The sequence below is a fragment of the Oreochromis aureus genome, linkage group 16 (genome assembly GCF_013358895.1).
Source record: "Oreochromis aureus strain Israel breed Guangdong linkage group 16, ZZ_aureus, whole genome shotgun sequence".
Lineage (NCBI taxonomy): Eukaryota > Metazoa > Chordata > Actinopteri > Cichliformes > Cichlidae > Oreochromis > Oreochromis aureus.
In genome coordinates this window covers 17,915,480-17,939,536 of record NC_052957.1, presented here as the reverse complement: position 1 = coordinate 17,939,536, position 24,057 = coordinate 17,915,480, and the positions used below count along the sequence as shown (strand labels likewise).

At 37.8% G+C, this 24,057-nt stretch overlaps 1 protein-coding gene across 1 annotated transcript; it reads right to left on the bottom strand.

Moving 5' to 3' along the window:
- Nucleotides 1-12,982: 12,982 nt before the first annotated feature.
- On the bottom strand, nucleotides 12,983-16,747 carry LOC116319285 (FAST kinase domain-containing protein 5, mitochondrial). The gene is made up of 2 exons (XM_031738568.2): nucleotides 16,604-16,747; nucleotides 12,983-16,101 (listed from the first exon to the last, which is right to left on the bottom strand). Exon 2 carries the CDS (start codon nucleotides 16,087-16,089, stop codon nucleotides 13,669-13,671), a length of 2,421 nt encoding a protein of 806 aa, XP_031594428.1. The 5' UTR covers nucleotides 16,090-16,101; nucleotides 16,604-16,747; the 3' UTR covers nucleotides 12,983-13,668.
- Between the last annotated feature and the right edge of the window lie 7,310 nt (nucleotides 16,748-24,057).

Sequence of the window (24,057 nt, the reverse complement as noted above, 5' to 3'; positions counted from 1 at the left end):
TCCAAGCAGAGCTTGATTATAAGGAGCACCTGTAGCCGATAAATCTGTCTTGGCTTTTTGGTCTTATTCTGGTTGCTGATGGCAGTGATGGTTGCAGGTATGTGGAAAATGGATTTAAAGTGTTTAGAGTACATTTAGAAGCTCTCTTGCTGTTACAGTCTAATCCTGATGTTCGTGAACCAGATTTTTCATTCCCTTTGTGACTGTCTTCAGCTGCTAAATGCCTGCCTGTGGTTAGCAGGATCACAGCATTAAGTTTGGGACTATAGTCAGGTGGACCCAGGAAAACAATTGTTTTTCTGCTCTTTATAGACTTCCCCTGCTGCTGTCTTGTTTAGACCTTGTTTATTGTATTTCACCTTTATTATGTTTTAACTTGATTGTTGTATTTGTATTGGCCAAAATACAACCACACAAGTGTTTTGTATTTTAAACAGAGTTTCCCTGTCTTGTTTTGTTTGTTTGGTTTTATTGGAGCTCTCAATTTGTCTTTATCTAGTTTTTCCTATTATTACGATAGAGGGCTATGTTGTTGGAATGCTGGCCACCTTTAGTGAGGTCCCCTTCCCACTGGGCACTCTGTGCAAATTGTCTTCTCAAGTGGCCCACAACTAGTTGTATTTAGATAGATAGATAGATAGATAGATAGATAGATAGATAGATAGATAGATAGATAGATAGATAGATAGATAGATAGATAGATAGATAGATAGATAGATAGATAGATAGATAGATAGATAGATAGATAGATAGATAGATAGATAGATAGATAGATAGATAGATAGATAGATAGATAGATACTTTATTCATCCCACAAGGGAAATAATTGCGTTGCAGCAGTTAAAGAATACAAACAGTAAAGTCTACAATAAATAAACAACAGAGTAAAAGCTCCACAGGTGCATAGCAAGGACCCTACACGATCAGATTTTACATCATACAACAATGATAACAAAATAAAATAAAATATAAGTTAAAGAAGCATCAAAGTAACACTGATGCTGGGCTATTATTATTATTATTATTATTATTATTATTATTATTATTATTATTATTATTATTATTATTATTATATTGTGACCTCTTTTTAAACCATTATCACAATAAAGTAATGTTTTAATCATCTAATGTAGATTTTGTTTGAGTTTTCATTTGATTTTTGTCACAGCTTCGGTCTTTTTGATTGTCTGATTTGTCCAAAAACTAATAAAATGAACATGCCACGCCTCTGCCTTGCTAGTAAGGAGTCTTCGTGCATTGTATGAACAGTTGGTATGATAATTAGGGTTCTTTTCCTGGGGTGCAGTTCCCCAGGCGGTATTGCTGGTCTTTCATTTTTTTGTTACTGTTACTTATTACTGTAACAAGTAACAATAGCGAAACAATTGAAAGACCAATAATACCATAGCCTCTTGTGAGGCTACACGACACTGAAATGATTGTTCACATGAAACAACAAAAGAAAAAGCAAGCAAAAAATAACTGGGCTATTACAAAAAAAAAACAAAAAAAACAACTAATGACACATAGCTGAGGTTAGCACTAAAATGGGTAAAAGCACATTAAGAGAGAACACTGACAATCCCTGCTGAATCCTGAACACAGCTGCATCTGCAACTGCAGCATCAGCGAACAGTAACTGAGGTGACTGCAAGCCTGACACTACACATCTAAAAAAAACATAAAAATCAGGACAATGTTAAGAATAATTCAAAAGGATGTGAACTGTAGTTAAAAAAAAACATTTTTGATTACTTTAATTAAAAGGCCTTAGGATTAGATGTCTCCCAAGGCAAGTTTGTGGACTCTAGATAGACCCTTTGAAAATATGGTAGATTTGTATTGCTGCACACACAAAGTAGTAGGCAGGAAAATTTATATTTGCATACACTTTGGAACATCAAATCCACCTGCTGCAGCTGAGACCATTTTGTTTGGTCAGAAGACACGCTGTTCTATGTCGATACCACATTCAGCTTCTCTGAATGGCAAACAAATTAAAATGCAATCATTTTAAACAGCTGTTGTAACTATTAAAGCAAAACCTTGGCAATGTGAGACAACAAATCAATCCCTACACTAGTTTACAATATGAAACCCATAAGAGCTCGGGTAAATTATTTAAAGGCACTATTTTAGATTTCACAATGTCTGTTAATAATTCATCACATATCCTGCATATTTGAAAACACCTGAGTTTGTGTGGGGCTTTACATGCATATTCAAAATTCCAGATTTGACACAGAAATGCAGCTAAAAACAGAAGACAAATGTCTTTCTTGTCACTGGATGTGATGAGCATCTGGTGTGGTGAACGAATTGAGGCCTCAGATGAGCAGATTACTGAACTAAATTTCCTCCTCCTCTTCTCTTGAGTGTTTGCAGTGCTGATAGCGATTGCAATCTTGATGGGTTCTTGTTCCCACAGTGAGATTTCTCCCACTGGTTTTAACACTGTTAAACTCCCCACCTAGCCACTGGCTACCAGATCAAAGCAACATTCATTCAGAGGAAAACAGTCAAGCGTGGAAAGTAGTAGAAACACACACCACTTCTTTTACAGTACGCACTGCATTTTATAATTAGAACAGAGGATATTAACTACATTAATCAAGGTAATCCCGTGCTCATATGGCACCTGCTGGGATGATTGCAGATGGCAGCAGCAGGTTTCGTACACCTTGCTGTTTAAAGGGTAATTATGGATCTGTATCACTGAAATACTGGGTACTATAACTTAAATTCAGGTACTGCAGCGGAAAAGGGAGAACATGGAAAAGAAAGAAGTAGCAGTTTCTCTGGGTCAAATATTTCAAAACTGGAAATATATAATACAGTATAGGTACCTATAGGGTACAGCGGAGGAAACAAAATTGAATTGTATGGCTCTAGGTGTGAATGTGAGTGTGACTGGTTGTGTGTCTCTCTGTGTTAGCCATGCAACAGACTATCGACCTGTCCAGGGTGTAGCCTGCCTGAGTATGGGAAGATGGATGGACATTTCACTTCTTCATTATTCTTAAATACAACGCTATGGAGGGCTTCTAGTGCTGTTCACAGAGTTTAAAAACAAAACAAAACACCATATTAAACTAACATAATCATTTTAAAGGAACTAGTAATTTGTGGTTTGATTCAGAACAGGAGGGTAATATTAAGTTGGACTTTCCCCTTGTTTTGCACCTAAATTTAACCATATTGGAGCTTCAATTTTGTGTGTCACTACTATACACTGAAGCTGCTGGTTTAAAAGAAAAATTAGAAAGCTCTGAATGTATTTAGTTATTATTTTTTTGTCAATTGCTTAAATATATATAATATAGTTCAATCTTTAAATATAACTTGTTTTTTAATAATTAAAAAAAAGCTTTATGTTATATGAATGAACTGCATTTTACATGCATGTGTTTCTGCCCCTCTCAAAAAAACTGAGCTTTTCTGTTCGTGGTGGATGGCAACATCAAATATTGACATTTTGCATTTACCACACTCAGAATAAGAGCATCCTTGGAAATCTGACATCTCCTGTATAATTAAGTTGTCCAGATTAAAGCAGGAATGGATCCTAATCAGCAGCAGGATGTGTTGATAAGCATCAAAGACAGAAACTTGAAAATGTCTGATCAAAAGGTCCAGCAGCGCGTCAATCCTTAAGAATGAGGTCAGTAATTCTGGATTTGCATGCAGTCAAATCTATTTAAAAAACTGGCTTTAGAGGCAATTGTTTAAAGACGCATTGGCTTGGTGAACGTGCAGAGAGTAAGGGAACAAAAAGAAAAGTGACTGCCCCCCCCTCCCTCCATTGTGACAGAAAAAATGTCTGTGCAACACAAGACAGCTTTGGAATGGAACTTGACATTTATAGCTAACCTAAAATTATTTTTTCAATCTCTTTTTTGAATGTAAATCTTCCTTTTTTATGTTTTGTTGTTGTGTCGTGACACCTGTCCTCCCCCTTTTGCTATATCCTCTTATTTACTGCTCACTTTGGCCTTTTGCTGACTGACCACAGTAACATTCTGGCACCCACTGTTGCACCGCAGGAAAAAGAATTGTCCTTCTTGCACACCACTTCATTCAAAATGCCCATTAGTCATTGCTTGCCATCAGGCGATAAGGTGGGTATAATTCAGGAAGGAAGCAACTTGTTTTTGATTTAACTGAGGCTACCCTTTAAAGGAGCTGCACCGACAATACAATACACTCTCACACTTTACATCCTCTATTTCTCACAACGTCAAGGTCATGAAACGGAAAGGCTCTTCAATAATGTGCAGCAGAGCACAATGTTTTGCAATTGTCAGAGCAATGTGAATGCGCTACAATGTACAACTCATCACTTATTTATGAATAGAAGTTGGAACACTGGAAAGATTTTAAATTTCACTAGCCCTTTCATCAACTGTCTACGGCAGCATACTTCTTGATGATATAATGCAAGCAAGGACAGAATTCATTAACCAGCAGCGGTGGGTGTAGCGTTTTCAAATGTGTGTTTATTAGTGTGCTGCTCTGTCTCTGTAATTACCCCCCTTGCACATCTCAATACCTGATCCCTCAGTGTTAGAGATAATATAATTAATCATTACGCAATTGTTAACACATCACTTTAAATTTGTCTATTAGGGTTACTGGGGTATAATTACATGCTAAAATATGAATTTCCATTAAGCAGAAGATGGTTTCCTTATGCTTAAAAGCATGCGGACAAGTTTAATTTCCTCTCAAAGGTTGCATGTTCATTAATCCGTGGTGGACCACTAAAGAATAATATACCTCTGCATTGCATGAGACAGATTACCGTGATGCTGTTGTGATGTTGTAATTCTATCCTCATGCAAACACAAGTTGAAGTCCAAGCAGCTGATCCATTGAAGCTGAGAACAGAGAAAAGGGTTTTATATCACAGACATGTAGGATTAAACTTTCAGGGTTCTATGTTTGCCTCAGTTCATGATGTTGCAACATTTCATCATCAATTCAATTCAATTCAATTCAATTTTATTTATATAGCGCCAAATCACAACAAAAGTCGCCTCAAGGCGGCATTTCCCCTTCTATTTATGACAGCATTAATATTTACAGTCACAGTGGTTATCGCTAGTTGTACATCCCCCTCTCTGCCTCTGTTTCCTCTGTAATCCCTTTCCTTTTGTCTCTTGTTTTGTTTCCCTGCATTGCTTTTTCTCTCTCTATGTGAGTCATAGCCATGGCACACCCTTCAGCTTTCCCCATTACTGTTAGTGGGGGAAGTGTGCCCTGAGGTCTTTCTGCCCAAAAATTTTTTTAATGTTTTTTTTAAATAATATTTAAAACTTTTCACTTTTTAAATTATTTTCTCTGCCAGTTTTTAGAATGGTATCTTTTACACAGCAAATTTGCAGCATTCTTAACTAACTTATAAAACTATGCTAAAAATTCTAATATACTAATCTACTACACTACTGACAGGACATTTTTAGGCAGCTCCCAATGCCATTCATATAGTGCATTGCATTTATATATATATTAATAAAACAGGCATGGTTAATAAATTGATCTTAGCATCAGGGGTTTTATGCCATAAATAATTTTTAAGAACATAAATAATTGCATATGCTGCTAGCAAACATATTCAATCCATTACATCTCTGCAAACGTTAATTCAACTGAATACATATTGCAATGTTTCTTTCAAAAGCAATAGAATTACTTGGATGGCTCATTGTAGTTTCTAAGAATAATTCAGAAGAATAATTGCAGATTCAATTTAATGGGCTGGTTTGATGGTGGACCCTTTAGTTAGCAAACCTGAGGCAAAGGCTTCATCATGTGTCCCAGAAATTCCCAAAGCAAGTTAAAGAACTATTTGCAGCAAAGCAGATAAGAGGAGAAACATGCACGGAATTATTTCCGCTTCTTAACCACACAGAGGCACTGCACCAAAACATCAAGCAAATAAAGTTTACATTTTTCAGTACACACAGTGGAAAAACTAGACTGCCACACACCTGGACCACAAGCAGAGTGGCAAGAAAGCTGCCTTTACAAGCACTTTGCAACAGTGGGAAGGAAAAACTGCCTTTTAACAGAAAGAACTCAGGCTCAGAGAGGTGCAGCCTTCTGTTGTGACTGCTTAGGGACAAAGACAAATAATACTAAAATGCATTATCATTGCAACTGTTACTACAGTCATTTTTAAGTGTGCTGAGATGAACTTTAGGAATACTAAAAAAAAGAGTCTAACCTTCCAAGTGCTCTTGGCAGAAAACACTGACAGAAAACTTCTCCCATGTATCTTGATTCTCATTAACTCATCACCGGCAGTATATCTAACTCAGCATTTCAGTCACTCTCTGCCAGATGCTTCTTCCTGGCTAAGTGATAGAAACTGCAGGTCTTTCTGCTTGTCTTGATTCATTTTGTTCTGTTCTTTTTTTTCTTTTTACATTTGAACAATTCTGTTAGATTACTCCACCACCTCACCTGCCAGTCCAGCCAAGCTTCTCCACATAGTGACAGCTTCTGTCCCCTTCCCAAGTCTCAGTTCTTCTGCTCCTCCACACCCTCCTTCATCTGCCCGTATATTCTGTCTTCTTTGTCATGGTGACTCCTGCCACCACCATCAGCCCTGTGAGCTCTGTCAGTCCCGTTTCATCTTCAACTCAGCCACCTTAAATATACTGCGTCCAGAAATTGTCACTGACTTCAACACACATGACATAAATGGGGCTCAATTTTGTCAAAAAGATAAATGGCACACAAGCTTTTGGGTGTCAGCATTCATTATATTTTGGGGACAAAGTGCCTTCAGTATTTCAGCATTTATTTAAAACTGTAAATTGTAAAATGTACACCTCTTCAGTCAAAGTGCCCAAAGTGCGTCAAAGTGTCCAAATGGGACACCAGAAATGTCACATTTAGAAGCAGTAATGGTGATAAATGCACTGGCTAGTTAAACTGATGGTATGTGAATAGTATATGATTCCTTCACATCCTTTATCTGAATCCTTTACATGGCAACTTTGAACCAACTCACAACAACAGAGTAAACTTGGAAACAACAAGATTTTTAAAATTAGAGCATTGCTGCAAAGTTCAAGAGTTTCAACTTGAAATGTGTATAATACCACAGTGATGAGTAGTATTTGGAAGGACATTTTGCACATAAATAATTAATTGGTAATTTCATTTGCTTTTGAACATCTCTCAAGGACTTTGATACTTAAAACCTGCAAGTGATCTTTATCCTTGTGTATAAGCTGTTGGTGCACTGAGCTTTTGCTTAATGCACCCAAAGTAAAGGTGTCATTGATTCGTGCCAAAATTGCAACTCCTGTTCTGTTTGTTGCAACCGTTTCTCATCTCACCTTCACCCATCCTGCACGATAAGCAGCCTGAATCCTGATATGTGTCAGGCTGAAGTTTCAGTGCTGTGACTCAGCTGTTGTTGAAAGTTTTTAGGCCCTGTTAATTGAAAGAGAATAACTGAACCCATATAACCACGTAAAAAATACATCAATCCTTTAATTCAACCTGAAGCTTATAAGCTCTTGGATTTGTAGATATCGCTTAAGGCTTTATGATTTCATTGTTCAAAAGCAACAAATGAAAATGTCTTTTTCCATGTTACCTTGTGGCAGTTAAAGAACTCACAAAATCTGGTGTTCCAAACGCATATTTTTTTAATTGACTCAATTGGCTTTAATGCTTTTTTTGTTCATTATTCACACGGCAGTTATCTATGTTTTATATTAACAATAAAAATAAAAGGCTACATGTAATATAAAAGATGTCACACCAATAGATAATTATAAGCAAAGTCTCCAGTTCCCCTCAGGTCAATGGAAATTTTTTGGATCTCTCAGCTCACTGACTGCTCTCCTCACCCTTGTTTCCTGCAGCAACAGTCATCTGTGCACTACCTGCTTCGTGCCAAAAGGCAGACAGGCATACTTGGTAACAAGCTGCTGAATATATGATGACTTAGGAGCATGTGTGGTTCCAAGACCATTTTTATTTCTAGAGGAACTTGAACAAACCATGAGCTGCATGCTGTTTTGATAAAAAAGACACCGGCTTTTGTCACATCGTTCGAAAAATATAGGCTATGTCCATCATTTTGTTGTAATCATTTGTGTGTGGGTAGCCAATTTTACACCCATAAAGTGGCAATCTTCATCAGTGTTTACATAAATATCATTAAAATGGGGATTTGAAATCGCTTTATTAACAAAACAAAAAAAAGTTTCAGGGCCGTTGCAGTGCAGTAAACCAAAACTGACCTTGAAATTCTTTGTGATGTGCCAGCCAGAATTTGCATGATTACGAAGTTTTATAATGCCATGACCCCTTTGCAAATGCCATGGTGCAACTGTATTACAGTGACTCTGCTGTACAGTTCCACTGACTTTGTGAGCTTGCATCAATCCTGCTTTGAGCTGTAATGATCTGTGTGACCAAGTGATGAGTGTAGCGGGGCAGCGTTGTGCTTATGCAACTCTGTTTGCGCAAGTGTCATCTTGAACTTATCTCTCACAGGGAGGAAGACAAATAATATTAATTAGCATTGAAACAAAGAACCGTTTTCCCCCAGTACCTTACGCTTTTACAAGCTTGCTAAAAATAGTCCCTGCTGTATGATCAAGGAGATTTTAATTGCAACAGCATATGCTTTAATTACAGGAGTTTTTCATTTGCAAATGTTTATTCCCGATGAACTTTTGAACTGAATAACCAAGCTGCATATCATCATTGTTTTGCTTCTCTTGCTCAACTGTTTCCTTGTAAAGGCCCTTCTAGTCATGATGGATCTTTTCGTGGGCTACTTGCAATCTTTTTCTTTGGAAAGGAACAACTAACTGCTACCACCATACATGAGAAACTGACCTAATAGAAATTGTAGCATCCCAGAGCTTTGTCATGTCAAATGCTGAAACAGAATAGTATCACCTCTTGTCTGGTGATTATTTTTCTCTGTCCATGTGAAAATAAAGCAGAGATGGGAAATATACATTTTACCAGAGGGCCATACTGACATAGCTAAAGTAAAATAAGGGCCACACATTGTGTAACAGAGCATTACATGGGATATAGCTACAATGACGATATAAAACAATGTTAAACAACATTAAAAAAAACATCCATCTATATCAGCAGTTAAATTAGGCTACATCTTGTCAGTTCTCTGACTGTTACACAGGTGGATGAGAAAAAACAGTGGAGTGGATTTGAGTATAGCCTCATTCATTAGGCTCAGGATTTCTTATCATAATCAGGCTTCTTATAGATTTTTTGGAGGGTTGTTTTGCTTCAGTTTTAGAATATTCCTGGGGCAGATTTAAGATGGTCCGTGGGCCAGTGCTGGCTAGTGCAATTGCATGGATTAAAGCTTATAAAGCCCATGAAAAACATTCTCTTTATTTTCTTAGGGATAAAAAATAAATAAATAAAAAAATAAAGAGAAAATAAAGAAAATTACACCACACATCAAACAAAATTCACCGTGTTCTTCAGGCGAAAACATTTATCTCCTAATAAATGTGGAGCCAAGCAGCAAACCCTCACCTCGTTTACTTTTTTTAAGGTCTATCAATAGCAGCTGAGACGAGTGAGGAATGCAAACACTCCCTATCAGCCGTGTTCCTGAAGCAGTTGGTTAAGCGCAGTCTATGTGTTTGGAATCTTAAAGGCAAGGAGCCACACGTGCTATTGAATGCCACTGAAGAGGTCAGAAAGGAAGTGACAGTGACAGAGAGTGATACAGAAACACTTAAGACACAGGCAGTATTTAGTGCTTTCAAAACTCTGATGGGGATCATTTGACATAACGCCGCAGGGGAAATCATTTGCATATATCTGGTTAATCCACACCTATTCCCCTCACTTGACAATGTCAAGGAGCCAATTCAAGACTCGAGTCTATGAAATAGATTTCTCCCTTGGCTAGTAACTGTACAGGTAATTCATCAATTTTTAAAGAATATGTGACACTGGGATTTGTCTGTTTATACTGAAAGGTAAATTAAGGAATTATAGCAGACAGAGAGTACTATGCCTATGTTGAGATAAGTTAAGAAATGTTGATGGAGCTTAGGCTACTTTCAGACTGCAATGGATTAGGTTGAGAAAAGGAAAAGAATTGAAATGCAAATAAGACGGGATTACTGAGAGAGCATTCACTCTACCAGAGCCTCCTCGATTAACTGCTGAAATACTGGTCGCATTTGAAAAGTGTCTAATCCTAATGATTATTCTCTCTTTACTTACTTTTGTTTATAGCAGGGTAATGACTCAATAAATATCTTGTTATTGGTGAGATATGAAGAACAAAATAGGAGAATTTTTATCACCTTGCTTTGACTGCTACTCAGAATTCATTGTGCATAATCATCCAATCTAAGCTGATAATAATTTAACTTTTTCCACACAATCTATTAAACTGTGTCTCTGTGGCAGAGAGCTGCTATTTCTGAAACATGTTTGCACTGGTTAGGGTTAACCTGTAACATTATTTTCGTTATCTCCTTACATGGATAAAGGATTTATTTGACTATCCAATGAGTTACGTTTGAATCCAAAGAAAATGGTGCTAAATGAGAAACTGAATCATATCAACTTCAAAAGCATGCTTCCTGCAACCCCAGAACTGTGAAATTTGTAGCTGCGGGCATGGCACTGACTTGAAAGTCCCAAAATGTGAATTCTCTTTATAGTTTTTTCAGATCTGTGAAGAAAAGGGAAGGTATTTATTGACTCCTTTCTACCTTATGACAGAACAGAAACTCCCTTTGAATGTGCTTCTTTTGTCTTTGATGGGTGTGTAGATTAGTTATATTGTTATACGCACTATGTGCTGTTGATCAAATGTAAATACATTTTCCTTGTGTGCTATTTTAACTTAAAAATTGTGTTTCCAGTGATCTTATGACATACACACATTGTATTTTGATTATTTATTTAATGTGATTGTCTTGCAAATATTCAAATGCTCAAAAATATCAAGCTGCCATGGAAACATTGCATCATTGCTACTCTGTCAGACTGTGATGTTTCCTAAGGGAAGAATGCTCTCTGCTGGCAGGTTTCAGGCATAGCACAATGCTCTCCCTCCATTCATTCACTTCTAATTCCCCCTGCAGGAGGCAGTGGCATAAGAGTGGCCTGCTGCTTCCTCCAGCTCCTCCTGGGACATCATCAAGCGCTCCCACATATGCAGACAGATGTAGAGTTGATTGAATTTGTCTTTTATAGTGCTCATTTCCTCCCCTGTCACCCCATACCACTTTTCTCTCCCCAGCAAGTGACTTAAAGGATGTGACAGAATGAGAGAAAGAGGAATTAGGGCACCTGCTTGTGGCCTGAGCTTCACTTCAGGTTTATTCTGTTTTCCCCCTTAATTCCTGATGCGGAAAAATTCAGATAATCACACACTTCAATTTTAAATCTGCTCAGTGCTTCTGGGAATTATTACTGTTAAAATATTTCAACCAGCTGTGTTTTTTGTTTTTTTTGCCTTTCTTTTTGGCACTATGTCCAACAAAGAGTCCTTGAAGCGGCTTTTTGTTTAGGGCAGCTGGCAAGATTAAAGCACCAACAACATCTTCAGGGACCCACAAAGAAAAGGAGAGATAGAAAGGGAAGGAACAAACATTTTAAGAACAGCACACCTGCAGTCTCACCACACAAGGGCTCGTTTCAGCTTTTTTTATCATGTTCCTAGACACTGATATGATAGCAAAAACGGGATGATTTCCTGCATTGCACTGATTTCCATGCATGTCGATAAATTGCAGGAATCAACTTGCAAACTCGTACAACATATATGCAATATGAAAATACTCACAATTTATTCATGTTTTATTAATGATTTTTAACTCTGAAAAGTGATGCATACAGTGTTTTTCCATGAGTGGCATTTAGGAAATTGCATTGAAATGCCATGCTTTCAGTAGCAAACACACTCTTGAGTTACAGGAATTTAAAAACTCTGCAATAAAAAAAATCTGTTCCGCAAGCAACTCTGTACTACCGCTACTCCACTTTGTGTTTACAGCTACAAGGCAAGCAAGCAAACAGGTGTCACAGAAAATAGTTCTAACAATTTCTTTCATCCTTAAAAAAATACACATAATAACAAACATGACCTGCGGAGCAAAGCCATTTTAGGATAGCTCGGAGGAGTCAAAAGTAGCTGAATTTGAGAACATGGGTTCTATTAGGAATAATTTCCCAGGTTTAGTGGCTATGTGACTAGTTTATGACTTGTAGACTCGAACTTATTTATTAGGTAACGCTGATTGAAAATTCTGAGCAGCACCAGATTTACATTAATTCTTCATATTAATGGGCAAATGCTATAATGCTTAAGAATGGTGTATCCTACTACTCTAAAATGTCGTTTTTAAGCCTATCAGGAAGGTGGTTGCACAAATCTTGGCTTAAAAGCAAGTGAATATAGTTGATTTCATAGTTATTAAGCAATTGCTGAGCAGCTAAAGGCTATACATTTTGACTTACTCAGCTTTTACATAACTGTACTTAATGTTTTATCCATAAAGGTTAATTTCATTCAAGGTCTTCACTCACTTTCAAAAAAATAAAAAGTGCATTTTATCGACAGTTTAGATCCATCATCATTTAATGATACCAGTTTGTCTTGTTAATCTTTTGAACTTTGTTTAAATTTTACTTTAAAATTTTTAAAAAAAAAGTTGAACTACAACATTATAGAAAATTATATCCAACACGAGGCGTTCTTTAAAAAAACTCACCAAAGATGCAAAAGTTAATTACATCGCCCACATGATGAATGAATCATTGTTGAATTTCCTACTGTCATGTTTTTGTTTCCACTTAACTTAAACTGTAAATGTTTTTAGCACTTGTTTTTGTATGTATTTCTCGTGTTGTGTACTTATTCTTGTTGGCTTTAAATGGGACCTAAAATTCCGTTTGACCTCATGTGAACAGATGTGTTGAAATGACAATAAAAACCCTTGAATCCTTGAACACTTTTTAATTCACTGTCACAATGGTCTTGAATAAACAAGCTGCTTGCATGAGCAGAACAGTTTTGCTGTGGAAATGAAAGAAGACCCAGATCCATGTTTGAATTTGAAAAAACACGTTAGACACAAAATGTAAAATGCTGTTATTTCTGGTTTTCATTTGCTAAAAGGTTGTGGCATGCCATTTTAATCCTGTCTTTATTAAGTTATATAACAGGTTTTGGCTTTCCAGGTGCCGTAATACAGATTCCTAAACAAACATCGCCTTTAATTCCATATTCACAGTGACATATGTGATGTGCAAACTGGGCAGGTTCACACTTGAGACAGAAGAACTGACCTCTGAAAAGATTATCATCATTGATTTGAATGAGGAAAAGCTTAACATTTAAGTAAACACACAAGAACATATAAATGTCAAATGTATTTTATACTACAGCCTGGCATTGAAAAGCTGATGTTTTAGTTTTCATATCAACAGTTTTTATAGTCTTGAAATGTAAATTTAAAAATATATTTTTACAAAAATCTCAACGAAAAACATTTTTGCAATACAAAACATCTTTTATTCTGCAATGTGCAAATATTTTCAACACTGTAAAGATTTTCCAGAAGCCTGATGGTTATACAGTTTGCAATGGACTCCAAATTTTCTCCACTTTACTGTGGCTGAGAATCATTATAGATTGTCGTAGAGTTTGCAGTGCAGATATGCCAGCTTCTCGGCTCTGCTTTTCCTCAGCAATGGAAACCACTCTTGATAACTAAGCTCTACAACCCTATAGCCTGCTATCTTTAACTGCCTTCTCTTCATGGCATGAAGTCCCAGGAGCTGCTGTGACTGGGAGCAGAAGTGGTTCCTGTTCGAGACCTGTACGGCAATTTTGACTATCTCATTGGAGTCCTTGCGAGAAGACCCAAGGTGACTGGGTTTGGTCAGAGTTTCTATAATGTCAGTGGTCAAGTCTAACACTGTGTCAAAGAGTCTCCCACTTTCATCAGGCTGTAATCTTTGAAGAGATGCAGTCTTCACTTTAGGTGATTGAGCCAAAGGCGCTTTTGTGTTGTTGTTTTTATTTATCAACTGTGCTAAAAGTTCATCAGTTATTGTAACTCCTACATTTAATTTCCCCCATCCCTGATTAGAAGGAGATATGGATGAGCTTTGTTCTAGAGATGCTTGGTTCACAGGTACAGGCTGCCCAGTGAAGTTGAGGTGTACTTCCAGGTCAATGGAGCGAGTATGGGGAAGGATCATTCTTTTACATACAAACTCCTCACCACCAAGCAGATCTTTCAGAGCAGATTCTGCCTCCTGAACCTCGGGTTTCTGGCACACATCTGACTGAGCAAACTTCCACAGCATTTCTGTAACCTCATCCCGAAGTTCACTGCTCAGTCGAGGGCCAGTCCACTGAGGCAACTCCAAAGCTACAACTCCATCTAAAGTGAACAAATCCTTCTTCAGCTCAAGCTGTGTGCATTTCAGTGCTAAGTTGACAAAATCAGGGCTCAAGGCTAATGCAATTAGGTCCTCTGGGAACTGTGAGACAAAGGCCAAGCCTAAAAGACCAGTGAGCAGATGCTCTGGGTATCGTTGAAATTCAGCTTTCCTTTGCCTCAGGGATTCTGTAAGACTTGGATAGAAGCTTGGACTCCGTAATGGGAGAAACCCTAATGTGCCATAAGCCCACAAGAGTTTGCATGAGTCTTTACTTCTGCAGTGTGGCACTAACAAGGGTACTCTGTCAGCGACAGCAGTAAGGATATTGTCATTACTGTAATGAAGAGCAGAACAGGTCAGTGCCACATGCATTAGCCCCTTGACACCCATTCTGTGGGCACGCTGAGGAACTTCCTCTGCCATGGCCTCCAGCCATGCCCTGTGATATAAATAACTGAAACGCAGGTACTTCAACACATTCACCATGGCAAAGTCACTCATCTTCTTCACAAAAGAGAGTGCCTTATCAACAATGCGAGTCACTGCACTCTCAGATATTGAAGTTTGGGATTTAAAGAGTCCTAAGCATATAACACCAACCTCCTCAGGTCGCAATTGTGGCAAATAATTCATAAGAAGCTGCTCCAGAGGACGGATCAGGTCTTTTGGACACTGCCTACCCTCTCCCAATATATACAACAGTTGGACCACCTCGGGCACGCCCAATTGTCCCAGATGCAGACGAACGGAGTCATAGAGGTGCAGTAGGAATTGAGGTGCCTGCTTCCCTATACAGCGCCACAAATCAGCAGCTAAAATTAACTGATGCAAAGTCATCTGACTGGACCGGCGACTCAGCTCAGTCTCGTACAGTTCGAGTATAGCGTGGGCAGAGGGCATGCCCAGCCACACAAACGACTGCAGCACCTCTAGCAGCTGAAGTTGAGTAAAGTGGCGAAGGTGTTCCACGGAATATCGAAGGAGCATGATGAAGCGCTGGTCACTCCTCACTAACGGCATCTTGTCTGGGTGCAATCGGCTGAGCTCCATAAGAAACTGAGACACATCAGATGCTTTCATGCTGCCCTTTAAAACAGCCACTTTTTGGAGCAGCTGCATTGCCTCTTCCCATTTGAGTGGGTGAGGTCTCTGGTTAAGGTCTAGGCTCATTGAGGCATACTCTGGTCTGCATTTGTGGAAGGCACGCGTGTCTACTTTAACATCTGGTAGTACAGGTTTTCTCTGGTAAGAGGACGCTGAGGGGATCTCTGGTTCAGAGCTTTTATTGAAGGCCAAGTCCAGAAGAGTGTTTTTTGAGCTGGAGAGATGTCGTGAGCAACTCACACTGTAGCGATTGCTCCGTTGCCAGAAAGAAGGTGTGAGAGTGGGAAGACACTGCTCATCTTCATCGTTGTCTGTTTGGCTATGGGAGGCTGCAGAGTTCAATGCACAGTGATGATATGAAGAAGGGCTGTAATGGAGCCTGTATCCTTCTAAACATACTTCATTGTGAGGCGACAAGCTTCTCTTTTCCTCCAGATCATCAGCCTCATCCTCTGGTTTAATATGCACATGCTGAGCGCGGGCAAAGCCTTTTCTCAGGCCTGGGAGGTGGCGTAGCCTGGGCATCCAGCGACACACCACACAGGCAGCCATGGGTGTACCACACTAGAAAACATAGCAAAATACAGCAAAACAAAAGTTATGTGCCAAGTCAAGTAATGTGCCAAAGCAAAAGCATATCTTACAAATGAATAATTTATAAATTGTTTGTATTAAAAGCACAGTTAAAAAGATAGAGATGCATACAGATGAGCTTCCTGGTTAATTTTTAAATGTTGAAACTTTAGACACAAACATCATAAAGCTGCTTGTCAATCGTGAACATACACTACTTTTTTGTTATGGTGGCTATTTTAATGCACTTTTGTAGCTCTTTCCGAGACTGCCTACAATACATGATATTTCTCTCTTAAAATTACAGTTTAAACCAAACGATAAACCTAAATTATTTAAAGATTTACATGTTAAAGTAGTCTGTCCATCTGTAAACCAACAGAGGTCAGACACGTTTTACAATGAGACAGCAGGAAACACAATGTTAATTTAAACTACACTAAACTAAAATTGCACAAATCTGTATGTATTTTAACCAGATCATTGAACTGACCTTTTACGATCCAAAAGCAACACGTGCAACGGTGAGAAACCTCATGAAACCATGGCAAGAACACACAGCATTAGTCTGTTAGAACGACTCCTCTGACAGACCTACGGCAACCCCACCGGAACTCGTGAATTCGATTTTCAAAATAAAATAAACTTTATATTATCAGCTACATTGTTATATGTATACATACTCTAAAACAAATTAATACATCAATTTGAAATATATACCACTGTATTAGCACGCCGTAATTTTAATTTTATCCTTAGTTTTAATAACAATTGCCTGTAAAAGTACCGTGTCTGACTGTATGATATTATTATGGCAGGTTGATCTAACTTCCGTGGAGAGCAGCGTGTGACCTATGGCAGCTGGGTAGGTTCAAAAATACTCATTCAACGAGCCGCAATAAGAACACATCAACAATAACACAAGTTGTGCTAACTGAAACTAATTAATAATAATTACTACATTTGATCAAAACAAAAAAAGACCCTACCCGACCTAAGATGTTCCCATACCATAAAAACCATTCTTATTTAAATCTTATTTTACATCAGTACCCAGTAGTACATAAATAAATGTGATTCTGGAACTAAAAAACCAATATAGATATACAACAATTTTTGTGACAATTATTTCTACATTTTATGTTGATTCAATGGCTACAGTACTGTGCAAAAGTCTTGAGCTACCTTGTTTTTTAATTCGTTGCTAGGAAATGGGAAAGAGCTTAAAAGTCAGTATTTGGTAGGACCAACTTTATGCTTCAACACAACTTGGATTATTTTTTTTCTTATTTGTTAATTACATAACTTTCATGTACTGTTCATCTGCTTTAACATTGCCTGCCACTTCTTCTTTTGTGTTCCAAGCTCTTTGGGAGTCAACTTGTTAGTGCAAAAATACTATTTTATATTTTATGTTTTTATATGGCAGATATTATTTATAGATGTTTTTATATTTTTAATTCAACAAAAAAATGGGAACACATTATGTGTTTTTTGACAGGCTTCTAGTAAAGAAGAGGCAAAAAAACAATTTAAAAGTTCTTTGCTAAGTTGTCTGTTTTTTGTAGATACAAAACTGCTTCAACTTTAGAGTTTGGTAACTTTTTTTTATGTTGGAATGATTCAGGATGGAACTGAAAATGAATAAAAACATCCAATGTTCAAAGAAAATCTTTAGCATATCTTCAGAAAACATGGCATTTAATTCATTGGAAGCAAAATATTAAGAAAAAGGGGGTAACTCTTTTTCGTATTTGTTGTGTGAGAAACTGAGCTATCAAACTAGGTTATACTGTAAAACATGTTTTATTTTTAAAAACTATCAGGTTTTTTTTCTTTTCTTTTTCCCTTTCTGTTTATTTAGGTATGACCTACGTGAATTATTCTTGTCCTGTTTAGATGTTCCATATTTTATTCAAGTGTGTTCATTCTAGCATTTTTACACATAATAATTTATTAATTCCAAAATGTACTGCCCAAGTCTAAAACAAGTTGTATATCAGAAGATATGTAAGGGCCCAGACACTTGCTGCCATTTTAAGTCTTGTTAAGTCTTTAAGTTTTTTCACTCTGTAGATCCTGTCTTGCTCCTCCTTACTGTTGTTTCAAATTTTTATTCTTTTATTAATAAATTTGTTAATTTCTTTTAAAAAAGCAAAGCAAAATGTTTGCTTTTTACAGATAATGAAAATGACCAATCTAATCAATTTGATTTAAAAAAAAAAAACCCATAAAAGTTGGTTGACTAAAATATCTGGATTTGATGTTTTTCTTTCTCTTAAATGCAACACAACTTGTTTTTGTGAAAGATTCATTCCTAACACTAAAACTGTCTAAGATTCAGTTTAATTATAAAATTGTGGTGAGTAAATTCTAAGTGTTTTAGTTTTATCACACTTAGGCAAGCTCGCTGTCACATTTTTACCACATGAGATTCTACATATTCTCTTCAAACACCTCGATTTTAAACAACAATTGTTGCTGTTGTTAGTTTTTGAAGATTTCCACTGTATGTTGTATACATTCTCTGCCTACAAAAAAACACTGTTAGCAAAATAAAAGATTGATTTGTAATGTTGCCATCCCCATGTTTTTGTTTGCTTGTTTGTTTTTTGAATCCTCAAAGTGAATTTTAGGAAATGTTAAATATGTCACAGAAATAACAGTTGAAGTGAGACTTACACCTCTTTGAAATAGTTATTGTATCTATTTTATTTGTTGTTTTATTTTTCATTAAAGTTCAACATCATAATCGTTCATATGTTTTCAATGCAATGCTTTCTGTCACTGAAATTTACATTTGCATTTCTCTTCTGTTTGAGCAGAAAAGGCAACTTCAAAATCTGTGCCTCCATTGTGTGACTTCACACATGAATGAATCCAGGGGTTAGAGGTGAGCTACACTGACCTATGGCTATATGCACGACAGTTCTCTCATTTCTGCTGGGAACACTTCTTATGTCCTTTGAGAAGGTATAGGCCCAGCAAAAGACACTGAGCCATGTAGGTGGCCTTTGGATTCCCTTTGTAAAACTCTTTGCTGACATTAATGAATATTTTTATGTTACTAAATGTTACAGTTCAATTGTATACAGAAGCATGGTGGTATAGTCTCTCATTAAAACTAAAGATAAAAATCTATTATAATATTTTTTTTATTTATCTAATATTGTAAAGAATGTCAAATAAAAACAAAACGAAAAAAACTAAAACATAGAAAGTCGAAAAATATTATCATGATTATTATTCGTTTCATTTGTAAGGTTCTGTTTTGGTTACACTGCTTCAAATTCTGGTCAGCTACAAATCTGAAAAGCCATCCCAGAAAATTCCCCAAATAATTCTTTTTTATGTAGTAAACAGATTTAGCACACAGATGTATACTATCATCCAGTTTAAACAAATAGAATACATTTATTTTTCGTTAGATCGAATTATTTTAAGAATGTATTAAATCTCATAAAACATTTTTTATTCCACGTGTAAACATCACCAAAATCAGATTAGAGAGCCTTACGGCGTCCCGTCCAGTGATTATAATGGGAGGCAATTTGATATATTTTTTTCCTCCTATTAAAACGGCTTATCTATGTGACCACCTTTGTATGTATAGCTACAATATATGAATTAAGTGGGGAAACTTCAGAGTCCCACTTGGAGAGGAAGTAGAGGATTTATGCTAATGAAGGAGTTGAGGCTCCGCTACGCTGGCTGGGAACCGCCCTTCATTCACCACATGGTTAAAAGGAGAGTCTACTCGCGCCACTTTCGCAATCTTACTACGATTCCCAAAATCCTAGCAAATCATAATAGTAGCACATGGTTGTGCACTTTTTTGGAGGGGTTACACGTCTTAGCCGATGTTTAATCTGTGAAGTCTGTGTTCTTTTTTTAAATTTTGCAGATGTCCAAGAAACTGGGTAAACGGTAAGTCTGAACAAGTGAGTGAAGATGGTGGATTTTTTAGTGTCTTATAAGGCGCGTGTTGTTGGCAAGAAACCTGTTGTTAGCCTTTTTGGGGAGATGCGGTAAACGTCGGGAAAGTGAAATGCGCTGGGTTGACTTCGGCACGGGTGTGCGCTTTAACGTATATGCGAGGAGGGGAGAAGAAAGCGTTTTAATAGTCAAGTTTCCGCATTTTCAAAAACAAATGTAGTAGAAGCGCATGGCAACCTCTTCTCCATGGCAGGAGAATGAGGGAGATTTGAAAAGCATGTGTTGCCGCTGCTGTTGCACCTCTTGTCGGTACCTCGGGGAAGTGGTCCACACTCGTAAAAAGAAATAAAATAAAATAACCGCTACAAATTTTGGCAAAAGCCCCAAGTTGTAGACTCACGTGCCCTCGCTGTCAGCCGTCTGTTTGTATAATTTTTAAGTTTTCAGTCATTTCGGGTTGCGGTGGTGTACATTTAAAAGTGCCTCCAGAACAAAGCAGCAGCAGCACATGGGGTTGTAGCAGGCCGCGCGCCTTTGCTATCCCGCGAGCTGCCGAGTTAGCGGCTAACGCTATGCCAACAAAAAAGATGTGTATTTAAAATAATAACATAAGTGTCACTAGTTTTGTGGGCTCTCTTATGTTTATTCAAACGCTGCTGTCGGCGTTTACAAGCACCTGGGAGCACGTGTACTGATCTCTAATTAGCATGTGTGAGTTAGCCATACTGAAACAACTAAGTTGGCTAAGACAAGGGGCAATACAATGCTTAGAAGTGGACGGGGAGTGGAAGCGAATATCTAAACGTTACCAGCATACTTCGTGAGATTACTAGGGTATTGGATTAAGTGTTGTCTTTAAGGAATACTGATAGGTGAACAAACTTTAATTGGATAATAATCTAAACAACTAAACGCACTGTAGCAAGCTGCACGCGTTAGCCTGTTTGGCTAGCGCATGCTTAGAGCGGACTGTTTTGATGGAGCCCTCGCGTAACTACTAGCTTGTGTGCTGGATTCTGCGTTAAGTTTGGAGCAGTTGCGGTTTCACGCGTGGTCCACAGACTAGTCATTATATGCGAACGCCTCACGTGCGGCCAGCTTTAGCTGCGTGTGTGCACGGACACTGTAACATCGTCGATGTAGTCCCATGTGCTGTGTTCTTGCAGTGGCTATTACATTTTTTTTTTTTTTTTTTTTTTTTTTTTAAACTGTGGACTCCTGGGCGCCATGTTAGCGGGTGGGGGAGGGGTACAGAAATGTGGCTGGAGTACAAGTGTTGGTATCCATGAACAGTCCCGTTTCAGACTCCTGATTTATCATTTAGCTTTAAGGTGTTCGAGCTTATTGGCGTCTCTATCATCTTGATTGCCATGTGAGAAGCCTGGCTGCTTGAGATTAATTGGAACAGAGTTTGGGGTTGGGAAGGGGGGGGGGCTAAACGAACGCATGGTGTACAGCCACTCTTGAATAACAGTTTTTGCAGAATGTCCTGAAAGTTATGTTAATGCAACGACCGAAATTGAGTGGGTTCTGCATACAGAGGGGAAACAAATCTTTCCAGGGAACCTCAAAATATGTGCAGAGATGGCAAATAATTGTCCAGGATTTACAAGGACAATTTAAGTGCTCAAATGTGCATATATTTGTGTAAATAAATTAATGATTTCTCCAGCACCTTAAAAGACTTAATGCGTAAAAGGGTTTATAATATCTTGAGCACTAAAAATCGTCATGAAGTTTAGCCTTACAAGGATCATTCTAGTTGGGAGGGAAATGGTCTTTGATGAGTGAGGTCATACACCACACTAATCACAGTCCTCTTTGCCCGGTCAACTTTGTCAAGACTCTGCAGATGTATGAGATCGTTACTGTATACAGAGTTTGATCTTTTGAATTTTTATTGAGGAAAAATTACCTACTTCAAAACTTGTCAAACTGCAGCTAACCTCTAACATTTGGTAAACCACAAACTGATAAATGTTAGGCTTGAGTTGGGTATAAACCTTCTTGTGCATTGTCTGTGTATATATTTTATTGTTATTCCTACTGTTAATGCTACATCTTATTTATCCCTACAGAACCCCATTCACATCTGTCTCCTGGGCAGTCGTCACTGGATTTAAAGGCACAGTAATGCGGTCTGTGAGGAGAACGTCATACGAGCAGTTTACAGTCACTATAGTGCCAAAGTGCTTACAGTGCAGGTAGTTTTGTTCAATTCTACTGCAGTGAAGGCACTTTCAGCACTCTTCTGATAATATTAACTGAAGGAAGCTGACTTGTTCACAAACACAGCCTGTATGTTGCAAGTCCTAAGTAGACTGAATCCACATACACTTGTTAATAGACATCTGGCAAGACCTTGCCGTCTTGCTGTGAGGCTCAGCCCCCTGATGTTCTGGAGCAAAGCAGCTGTGTAAGAAGCAAACATGCTAAATGGTTGTTAGATGTTGTACATCCTGTCACTGTGAAAAATGACATTTCAGCAGTGCACAGAATTGGAGCAGCTGCTGATTTTTGTTTTATTTTGCTTTATGTATGAGTAGTCTGAAAAAATTGTGACCTGGCAAAATGTGACTACTACTAGTACTTATGCTAAGGTGCATCTAGTGCAGATAGTGAAGTAGACTAGCACCTACTGCCCTAAGTGCTCCTTCTGGCATAAGGGGCTGGGACTCTCATCTGCCATGTATCTCTGTATGCATACATGTGAGAGTGAGAGTTTGGGGGGTTTTAAGTATATTTGCATGGACGCTCTTAATCTTAATTGTGGCTGTCCTCCGTTAGTTTTGCATAGTTGCGCTGCAAGAAGAAATAAGTTGTGCAAATCTATGCAAAACTGATGGTGGCCTGCATTTCCATCCAAATCCTCTTTGCGCATCGTCTATGAAAGAACAGTCACAGTCTGGTTTCCAGTGCACCTCTGTCAATAATGTAAAGACAGGTTTCAGTAGTATTAAAGTGCTTATAGTGCAGGTAGTCTTATTACTGTTTAAATTCTACTGCAATGTGAGCACTTCAAGTACTCCTAGACTACGTCGTCTTGGGAAAACTGCAGGGGTAGCTTATGCACGTGGGTCTCTGGTTAGTTTTGCTGGTTTGCTTTCAGCTTTTAAATGTACTGCTGTGCAAATCCATGCAAAACTGATCATAGAACTGAAAATAATCTATCAGAAGTGATCCCTTTCTGTGCAGGTTGGGAGAGGTGGCAATGCTCTGTCCTTGTGTGGTATTGCACTTGTCCCGGCCTGTTGAGGACACTGGGAATTGTTCTGCAAGTTCTCCCAGGATACTTTTTTTTTTTTTTTTTTTTTTTTTTTTTTTAAATCTGAATTTGATTATCATCTGTCTTTTTGATGTCCACCTATTCCTAACAAGCTTTTAAACGTAGGTCACTTCAGAGTTGAGGAAATTTCTTGCTTAGAGCTACTTGTCATATATCTAAGGAAATATTTACTCTATGCAGTGTAAATACAATACTTTGTGAATAAATACTTAAATGACTCCTTTGTTCAAGTTTTTCTTCAAATATGTAATTCATTTGTTAGTTGGTTTGAAAATTTACTTCAAAAAATGAGTACAAAATGAGTTTTTGCTTCATGGCACATCTTAACTACAGGGTGTACCAATTTCAAAGTGATTTAATACCACGGGGGTTCTCCGGTAATGATCGCAACACATACTGTCAGAAAAGGGGGTTTCATGTAGTTGCCAGTCGGTTGTATAACAAAGGCGCAGCTGCATTAACACAAGACAAACTTGCAAAAGCACGGAACAAGTTTGACTTAATGTACACTTGCCATGCATACGGAGGGGTACACACTGAGTAGGTTTAGATGTCTGTTTTTTTTAAGTTTACTGCAAGCTTTATGCCCATAACTTAAAGGCCTATATATGGTTATGAATTTGGATGTAAAATTGCATTGCCTTATAAATTTCCCGAAACTTGAGCTTAATTTTTGTCCTTTGCCCACTGATTTGTGGTCTTTATGCAGTCTGTTTTACATCAAG